Source organism: Lygodium microphyllum, chromosome 16, assembly GCF_053477565.2.
Source record: "Lygodium microphyllum isolate KBCC chromosome 16, Lygodium_microphyllum_v1.1.10, whole genome shotgun sequence".
In the NCBI taxonomy this organism is placed as follows: Eukaryota; Viridiplantae; Streptophyta; class Polypodiopsida; order Schizaeales; family Lygodiaceae; genus Lygodium; species Lygodium microphyllum.
The window spans coordinates 45,389,268-45,399,251 of NC_141150.1; the positions used below are offsets into that span (position 1 = coordinate 45,389,268).

The window sequence follows — 9,984 nt, forward strand, 5'->3', positions numbered from 1 at the left end:
TGGACGGACAGGAGGTGCAAGTTGTTTATTACTTTGTTTACACACTAAACTGCGCCCATGAATTTCACCAAAAGGAGAGGTTGACCCATTGGTAATGAATGAGAAGTGGAGGGGATTGGTGGGGTTCAATTCCTGTCAGTCCCGCATGCCACTTTTTGGAGAAAGGTGTTGTCGTCTTGTACATTGGGTGCGCCCGAATTTTGGGGCGGGGAAGATCCCCCGCCTAAAAGTGTCCGCCGTCCGCAAAAATCAGACCCAATGGCCTTTTGACACGTAGGGCAGCGGATGCCTCTTTTCCCACCCTGCGTCCGTCCACAGCCCAGTGTGTATCCGGCCTTATTTCTTGGCGTAGCCACGCAAGCTTGCAAACTGTGAATATTTATTCGGCAAATGAAACTGGTGGTGAATTAACTATTAAACGATAAATTAGAGTTCCCGCCAAATGATCCAGTACCACAAAAGGCTATTATTCCTCATGTGAGAGAGAGAGAGAGAGAGAGGGAGAGGGGCTTTGGCAGTGCTGATCACGCCATGACGAAATGCATCTCAGGTAAACCATGGCGCCTTTTCTTCTGTGTGTCCATGTACTCACTGATCGATCGAAGCATGACATCTTCTGCATCTCAATGCATCTCGAGATCACGTGTGTCACTGATCGATCGAAGCATGACATCTTCTGCATCTCAATGCATCTCGAGATCACGTGTTCTTAGCTCGAATGGCTTGTCTCCAGTGAATGCATCCCTCACCCAGCTTTGGTATCAGACTGAAGCATCTCTGCATGCAGAACTCGGTCAGTTATGCTGGCTATTGCAGGGCAGATAGTGGCTTCGGATTCGAATTTTGAGTTCATTGTGTCTTTTGTCTATTGAGAATGCCATGTTTGATGTCAGTATTATAATGACGATAGCCGTGTTTTTCACGTCGAAATTATTCAGACCTTGTTTTGGGCCTGTAGACTTGCAAGCAGCAATAAATTTGAAGAAAGAGTCAGCTTTTTATATATGTCACGGTTATCAGAGAGCCTAGCTTTTTATACCCAGCTAGGTGCAGGGGGACTGTCAGCCCCCACCCAAGGCCAGCAGCCCCCTGCCTCCAACCACACCTAGCTCGGCATGTGGTCCCTCCCTCACAAAGGCTCATGATGTTGTCGTAATTCACAATTTGGGAGTTATAGAGAGAATTTGTCTAAAACTTCTTGTGTCACTCGACACCTCCTTAATTAATCACATATTGGTCTATGATATGTCATCTTTTTTTATCATGTTTTTATGTAGGTTACTACCATCATCCTCAATCTGTAGTTTGTGAATATATGCAGCTTTCTGTGATTTTGAGCCATCCAACAGTCATGGTCTCCAGTCTGATGCTTTAATAGATTCTTGAAACACATGGTACATGAACAAAGTTTGTGGGTCCACTGTGCTTAAGATCCTTAGTTTGGACAGTGAACGGAGAGGCAGGCTAAGGACCCTGCATGATATTATCTGCAGCTCACAAGATGACACAATGAAACAAATGAAAGTAGGTGATGCTCATTTTGACTTTGGTCATCTTTCGAGCACAAAGCAAGAAACCAAGCTAGACAGTTCTGTTAAGGGAGATATTGCTGTGGCAGAATGCAAACCAACCACCTCCCGAATGCAGTCCATGTTTATGGATTCTGATAGTAATGATAATAACTCTGAAGAATCGATGCTAAAGGAAGTGCAAATGAAGAAGTCCAGGAGAAGCTGTGCTGTAAGGAAAAACTGCATGGATTTGTCATCTATGTATTGTGCAGATTTAAACTCTGGACCATGCATTGAGCGTAGCACCATAGTTGGAAGCCTAATGTCATCTGCTTTGGATGAGATGTCATCATCATCAATGTCCTTGCAGCTACATTTGGATTCCTCTACTTCCAACAGTACTGAATCTACTGATGATGTCAGAGAGTATGTCTGTTCAAATACTTGTTCCAAGGAGAAGCTAAGCAAGAATGGAGATACCAGAATAAGAAAGAGAACAAGAGAGGCCTTGTCAAATTGTGAGCTGACTTTATCTGCATCAGATTCTGGAGACTCTCATGATGACTGGACATTGCAGATGTGGCAGTCTTACAGTAAAAAGCATCTGGGACAATCTACACACAAAAGAATCTGCTTACAGCAAGGCCAGAATGCAGCATCAAAGAGGGAGCAGAAGAGTTTGATGTCAACTGCAATCTCTGCTGCCATAGCAGCTTCTAATTTTAACACTGCACCAGTGGTTGACTCAAAGTTGTTTAGAAAGGAGAAGGAAAGCAGTGGTGCTTCAGAGCAGGAAGTTGTTGGGCTCAACATATGCCAACTGAACTCTCAGTCTGTGCCTTCCACTTGTGAATTGCAGGATACTGGGGGAGATGTGCAAAAACAAGATCAGGAACAGGACCTCTACAGGAAGCCACAAGAGGATGAAAGCCCAAATGGTGAAGTTAAAAATGACGAAAATGATGAAATCAGCTTTTCTTGTGAAAACGAGGCCTCGGGTGTCAAACCAGCAGTATGCTTAGTGCTAGAAGATGACTCAGATATTTGCTCTTCAGATTTATCATCAACAGATAATCATGAGGATGTCTTGAATCCCCAGGCAGTGAAACCTTGCAGCTCTTCAAATTCTACTTGTCCTGCTGCTTCCAACTGTAGTGCACAACAGCACTTAATCCACAACTCTGATCTCCAGCCTTGCTTATCTAATTGTTCTTCTATCCTACAGCAGGAATCTAGCAGTTTTGACCCAAGGTCTTGTGCTCTCAGACCCTGCACAATAAAGACTAAAGTTTCTGACCCCAAAATGCCAGAGCCTGTTTCACTGGTTTCTCATTTAGGTGGCCTATGGACAGATTTGTCCCACTGTAAAGCAGCTGAAGACAGCCATGTTTCTATTGAGCAGTCAGACAAAGAGATTATAAAAGCCACTCAGCCTACTGATTCTGTTGATAGTGCTGTTCAATTCATGCACCTATCACACAGAGATATGCATGCAATTCAAACAGAGGACACAACAAACCAAGACTGTAGGATTCCGGGTATTGAGTTTCCACAGAGTGATGTTAAGGAGCATGAATGTAACAGTAAGAGAAAGAATGGATTTCTTGATTTTCCAGAAAGCTTGGTGGCCATGGAGTCGCTTGATTATGATGATGAGCAGGATGTGATGCAGTATAAGCCAGCCAAACTCCCTTGTAAAAGAAAAGTAAGTGGCCTTTCACAGCTTTTCATGAACTCTTTTGTTCCTAAATATTAAGAACTGCAACTAGTAGTGGAGCTCTTGATAATCTTCATTACTACCTATACATGGTACAGGCTATTTCTCCAGCATCGACAAAGAAGCTCCTTCTAGCATCCAGAAGCACAACTATCTACAATGGCCTTGAAAATCATTCTCCTAATCGATGTAAGGATCAAGGTATGTCCCCATTCGACTGTACATGAAGTGTTAAGCTTTAATGCTAGTTTTGTGGAATTAGAACCTGGTGAATGTCCCTCAATAATCCAATCCGTAAGTTTGAATATACCCTGTATCAATCAGTCTTTGGGTTGCATGCCTGGCAGTGATCATGCATGCTATAGATTCAATGCCCTCAATATCATGCTGTCGTGGGTTCTCCATGTTTGTTAGTTACATTAGTCATGATGTCTTGGAGCATGTCAATTTGCCTTTGAATTCACAGTATGTTGCATTATCCTGAAATTAATTTAATTCAAAACTGTTTTATAAAACAAGACCTGACTGATCTGGATATCTCATATTGAGCAGATAGCAGCATATTCACTTAAACATAAATTTTACAATTTCAAAAGCTCATCAAAAGTACCACTTTTTGTGCAGTCTTTCATTCTGATTCCTATAACACGTCTTGTTGTTTTGCAGGGATGAAAGGGCCACCTCAATCTTTTAAGGGCTACATTGGGCAAGATAACTTTTCTCAACAGTGGAATGGTGCATCAATAGGAGAAAAGGGCTTTGCCATCAGGGACTCAACCCCATCAAAAGAAGTTTTGCTTGGGTCCTGTCATAATAAGGACTTCTTGTGCCTTCTGCCAAAGCCAACCTCTTCAAGGAATCTTCTATCCAAACTTTCATCCCTTTCGGGCTGTGACAATAGTCACAGCAAACCTAGAAACCCTGACAGGCTTTGTCTCAAGCCTTCCAAAACTGTAGCTGGAAATTGTAACAACCCTACCAAGGGAATTTTGAAGACATCCTGTCATACCTGTCAAACTCTGTGTGAGTGTGTGGACTGTGCTTCTGTGCGCTTACGTGCCAAAAATGCGTCGGAATTCTCACAGCGGCAGATGCATGACATTGAGGGATTGACAACAAAACTTTTGAAGGAGCTAGGTTCACTAAGGAACATACTGGAAGAGAAGCTCCTTGAAGCTCCAGGCTTATCCAGAGATTGTACTATATGGAGTGTGGACAAGGTAGAACTTTTTGTGGTTTCTGGCTGGAGATTTATGCTTTGATCCTGCTTGAGTTTTCTTCCTACTACTGCATATGCATGCTTGAAGCTTTGTTAGCTGACTGTTGTGAAAATTAGCTGGACCTATGTCTTTCAATTTTGAAATTGAGAGACCTTAAGAGAGATTCGTAATATCTGTTGGACTTACAGGTAAGAAGTGCAACCAAAAGGGCATTGCTAACAGAAGAAAGAGCAGAGAAGTGGTTGGTGCAGATGGCTCGTGATTGTAACCGTTATTGTAAAGTCATGGTAAGTGACAAAATATAGTCTCTGATGAGCCATGTAGCAAGTGACAATTTCTTTTCCTTTGTAAGTAGTAGTCTATGATTCTCTTAATATAAGAAACTCTCATTGGAAACTACTTTCACAATTCAATGTTGTCAAGTGTAAGAGGTCCAAGAATTCGACGGAGGAAATAATATTCTGGAAGTTTGTTTCTCACATCTTAGTGTTTTATAGCAAGTGTTTACACGGTTTTCTTTGTATCTCTAGCTTTCATTTGTTTGAAATTTAAGGGCGCCTCTAAGGTTTGTATCTTGGTTGATTTGTGATTTTTGTTTTATTAATTGGCTGCACTTGTTGCTCTGCTCCACTGGACTGCACTGGTTACTCTGCGATCACATGTACTTGATTATGTGCTTGACAGGTTTAACTTTTTGTTTGGGTGGCTTAGGCTGGTTACACACTGGGCAAAAACCCCCATCCACCATGAAAGCTGTCTGCTATTTTGTTTATACACTGGGTGCGGCTAAACTCATCAGAAAAACATGCCTGGCCATTTTGTTGGAGCTTTAAACTTTGTGGAGATTGGTTGGCCATTCAAGTCCTGCCAGATGCCCTACCCCTCTTTTAATAAAGGTGATTGTCTTCTACCTACTTGGGCGTGGGCTTGTTGCTTGGGCAGGGGATCTCCCCTGTCCAGACCTGTCCATCATGTGGATTTGGCAGAGCCAATCATCCATCTACATGTCAGCTCAATGCCCCTTCGTTTTGCATGTTGAACTGTCCATCTAGGCTTGTGTGTAAATGGCTTTACTATATGCAGTTAAATGTTTTTGTAAGTTCATGTGTCGTCCAAGATTAGTTTGGTGCCTGCTGCAGTGCCTCTCTGTTCTAAGGTGTAAGCCCAACAATTTTTTTTCTTGATGTAGTGCAAGGTTAGTCTAGTGTGTGAGTGACTTGTTTACACTATGCTTGCTCATGAGTACCTTTTTACACTTGCAGCACATGCAACAACCATGAAGATTGACTTTTGCAGAGGAATCAGGTGGTCAGCTGTGCCAAGTTAAGGTGTTTCATTCTCACATTGATCCTGAGCCCAGAGCCCAGTCTTGAGTGGGTGCATTTCGTCTGGAAATGGCAAGCTGAGTGTGGCTGATAGTCAAGAACTCAGCAACAAAGTGACTCTTGCAGACAAGCTGTGTGAATTAGCTTGCAGAAGTCTCTGAATTGCTCAAGCTGTCAGCTGTTCCCAAAAGAGGCCTCATATTATGGCTGCTTCAACACACAATATGCAATCGCTCCTAGCAATGCAAAAGAAAGGACTATGAACGTGGAGTGATTTTGAAATCCTTGGTCATTGGAGTAAGTGAAAATAATTCAAGATGGGACTGGGATTTGGATGAAACACGTTGGAGAGGTGCCAGGTAAAAATGAACATGGAAATCAGAATGTATAGACAATCTGTGTGAACTAGTTTGCAGAGGTTGCTGTAATGCTCAAGCTGTCCGCCACTCTGAAAGAGCTGAAGAGCTCAGCGCATCTTGCAATCATTAGCACTGCAAGTGGATGATGAGCCCCAAAATAGTTTTGAACTTCTTCACTAGAGCAAGTTAACAAATTGAGGTAGGAAAGATTCTGGATGAAGCAGGCAGACACTGGAACCACGCTGACAGGTCCCTGATGATCATTTGATCAACTTTGGAATGCTAATGCCTTCAGTAAGGTGTTCAGTGATGCTCCTCTCAGGGAACTGATTGAAGTGTCATCTATGAATTGTAGATATAGACATTAGATATGAAAGGTCTATGCTCTCCTGGTAATTACTGTACATATCAAAGTCCTGCGAGATAAAGTTTCAGAGATTCTCCTACATGCACTGGGGAACTGCAATATAGTGCTGACAATGTAGCGTTGGGAAATCAGAAGTGCTGATTCTGTACATTGGTAATTGAACATATGCCTTATCTCACGTAATGTAACGCCGCTAGTAGCTTTGGTATTCAGGACCTTGCTTTCAATCCCTTCTCATGTGCTCCAATTTTCTCGTGGGTAAAAGAATCTAGGATCAGGTTTTTTGAGATGACGAGAATGTAACTAGAGATCTAATTGTTACCAGTGAGATGAAGAAATGAAGTTTGGCTTCAGTAGATTGTGAAAGACAGGAAATATTCATATGTAGACTACACTCTTAACTCTTCTGTGTAGGTTTGAGGTCACAGACATCTTATATTGTCAAAGAACACTGACTGCATCCTTTTTGAAAGCAAGTAAAAAGCTCTAAATCTAACATGTATGGAGGGATTTAGGTGCAACTGTTACACGTTTAAGTTCTGTTTTAAAGGACCTAATTGTGAAGGAATTAGAGAAGTCTAAGGTATGCTAGTGGCCAAGTTTTAGAGGATCCAAATATAAAGGAAAGGTATTTGTAGCAACCATATTAGCCTCTTTCCTCTTAACAGCCATACTAGCTTGTTTCTTAGTAGCCTCTTTTGCAGCCAGTTCAGGACAATACTACATATTCTCACACCTTTAGAACCTGAATCGCAAAAATGGAGTCAGGAAGGCTCTTTGATGCGGCAGATCTTTTGAAACTCTTCATGCTAGATGTATTGTGTTTTCACGTACCATCATAAAACATTCAATAGTCTTTGGACCAGACTCATGGATGGTACGTGTTGCATGCTCGACATTAACTTTGGGTGGATTATTCTCTCCATGCATTAGATCATGCGCCCTTTGTGCTGATAGTGAAACTATGCATAATTGAGACTACAACCTTTCAATCCTTGCAACTACTTTTGCTACTCATTGCAGCAATGCCCACATAATAGTTAGCTTGGTGATATAGACGTTACCTATTCTCAGATGTTGCAAAAAATATAGCCTACTAAAAATAGTAAAGAATCTCACACAATGTGGATAAGATTCTTGAGAGCAGAGAATGCATGAACATATGTATCATCTTATCTTGCTGGGTAGGATTAAGGGATCATTTCTTGGAAGGATTGAGTGGTGGTCTACTCTCCTTTTTAAGAAGGGATAGCTTGTGAAACCATCCCATTAGATTAGGAAGCCCAAAGTGACAGAAATATGTTTGTTACAGTAGACTAGAGTGAAATAGAAAATTCATAGAAGGATTAGGTAAGAAACATCCAAAACTCATGAAATCATTGAGAAAACATATAAGTCATTCTTCTTGCTTAGGTTCTATTTGAGCTTTACAGTTGATTGTCTATGCATAGAATACATCTTGGGTATGGTAGAAGACATGCAAATCAAAATATTTAGAAAATACAATCAACATCAACTTGTAAGTATTATTACTACTAGATGGAGCCTCCTCACATAATCTTGAATCACATGTTGCATTTTAAGAAGGGGATTGCATGAACTTTGCAACTTAAAGAGACCAAAATGTCAAATTTCATGGAACTCCCATCACCTTAATCATTAGCAAATGGAATTGAAGGTTTATGTTTTGGAAGACTCTTATATGAAGTATAAATGCTAGCCATTGTTCATAGCTTGCAAAGGGTTTTGTTTTGAGGTAGTGTTTCGATTGAAGATCATCTTCCAAAATGTGGGAAGCTTCATTCTTGGAAGAATCCCTACTACAAAACAAAAAGTAGTTGCTACTAAGGCACAACTTCATGATCTTCACAATGATGTGTTTATCCACACAACTTAAATTACAATGAGGGGCAAATAGAGTGGTACTAAATGACGCATTATTTGAATGTCTTGACAAAATGAAGATATAAAAATTGTTATAGAAATGAATTGTTTGGCTCTCATTAAACCAACATTTAATATTTAAGAATTTAACATAGTTTCATGTAGATTAAAATAATGCATCATTGTGCATAGAGAGTGCCTTCCACTATGCACAAAGAACATTGTTTGTATTAGTTTTTGTGAGAAAATGGAAGTGAAGTGAGCGAGGGATGGGATAGCATTGTGAGCTTTGCAATGATCCCAACTATACTAAGCGCAATTAGTAGGATCAAATGCAATAAGTCTACTTTATAAGGCAATCATTGAATTACAAACCATTAAACATAATTTCATGAAGAGCATGCCCTTTGTTTTTTTGTTTTGTAAGCAAAGGAAAGCAATTACGTGATAGTATGGTTGCTTCCCTTTGTTCACAAAAGAGTGAAGTGGACAAGGTATAGGCTCACAAGCTTCACAATGATGCCGACCTCGAGAAGCATAGTTACTAGTCTTGGTTGGCAATGCCAACTAGGCTAACTAGTCCCTTTTAAGGAAGGACATGACTAGCCTCCATGTCCTTGCTTTTTTAAAGTCGTTATTGCAATTTTTTTGATGTAGTTCTTATGGATCACGAAGCCTCTGTTTTTGAGTTAGTTGTATATAACCAAGAGTGAATTTGTGATAGAATGGCTTTGTAAGACCAATCAAATGGTTTGTTGATACCCCTTTGAATGAGCCTTGGTGGGTTGAAAGGGGAGTTGGTCTTTCTTGTTGAACCTCCTTAATAGATACCCACTTTTGTAGATTAACATTTGTGGGTTTAGGAACGAGGTGCACATAGAGATGTAGTGCCCATTTCCAATAGTATGAGGTGGTTATTTGAGCTGTATAAAGTAATATAATCTTTTGGATAGATGTAGCCTATTGATGCTTTATCATTTATTGTAGTATTGAAAAAGATTAGAGGATTATTTGAGCAGTCTAGAGTAACATAATCTTTTGGATATATGTAGAATACTGACTCTTTGTCATTAATCGTAGTATTGCAAAAGAGCAAATGGTTTTAGAACATCGATTAAAAGTAAGTCATCAAAATATCAAAAGTAGTGTGAGAACGATCTTAGAATATCCCATTGTTGTTTTTTAGTGAGCCTTTGGCAAAAGGTGAACTAATGGTGGAAAAGGTAAAGGTTGCAACATATATGTCAATAATAAAAGACCATGGGCATACTAGGAACCTTTTTTGTTGATTTTCCCAATTATATGGTTTAAGTATTGCCTATTAGCCAAATATTGATGGAGATAAGAAAATGCCATGGGAATACTAGGAATATTTTTTGTTGATTTTCCCAACTAAGTGGTTATAGGTATTGTCTATGAGCCAATTATTGATGTATACCAAAGGAGATGGGCTTCCTTGTGTTGCACCAAGATTCAAATATACATTCAATTGGGATTTTAGGAAAGAGATCAAAAAGGACTCGAAAATTTGAAAAGCCAAAGAGATTACGATTGTTAAAATGTTTTCTAGTCTATCAAAGCCATTGTGGGGTATTAATTCA

General features: G+C 40.2%; 1 protein-coding gene across 3 annotated transcripts; it reads left to right on the forward strand.

Moving 5' to 3' along the window:
• Positions 1-456: 456 nt before the first annotated feature.
• Positions 457-6,721, forward strand: LOC148022770 (uncharacterized). Of its 3 annotated transcripts, XR_015693539.1 has the most exons (7): positions 457-550; positions 1,322-3,216; positions 3,327-3,429; positions 3,895-4,448; positions 4,637-4,735; positions 5,160-5,344; positions 5,711-6,721. XR_015693539.1 is itself a non-coding variant. In XM_087695702.1 (6 exons), the coding sequence occupies exons 2-6, from the start codon at positions 1,399-1,401 to the stop codon at positions 5,726-5,728; spliced, it is 2,592 nt and encodes an 863-aa protein (XP_087551828.1). In that variant the 5' UTR covers positions 457-550; positions 1,322-1,398; the 3' UTR covers positions 5,729-6,721. The 3 variants fall into 3 exon arrangements, 2 of the variants coding, with proteins under 2 accessions (XP_087551828.1, XP_087551827.1); XM_087695702.1 differs by lacking the exon at positions 5,160-5,344; XM_087695701.1 differs by lacking the exon at positions 5,711-6,721 and having other exon boundaries at positions 5,160-5,703.
• Positions 6,722-9,984: the final 3,263 nt, after the last annotated feature.

Excerpts from the sequence above, each read along its gene's own strand:
- LOC148022770 (XM_087695701.1), top strand. The coding sequence starts at position 1,399 with ATGAACAAAGTTTGTGGGTCCACTGTGCTTAAGATCCTTAGTTTGGAC. Across the intron at positions 3,217-3,326 it reads AACTCCCTTGTAAAAGAAAA|GCTATTTCTCCAGCATCGAC; the intron begins GTAAGTGGCCTT and ends TACATGGTACAG. Across the intron at positions 4,736-5,159 it reads ACCGTTATTGTAAAGTCATG|GCTGGTTACACACTGGGCAA; the intron begins GTAAGTGACAAA and ends TGGGTGGCTTAG.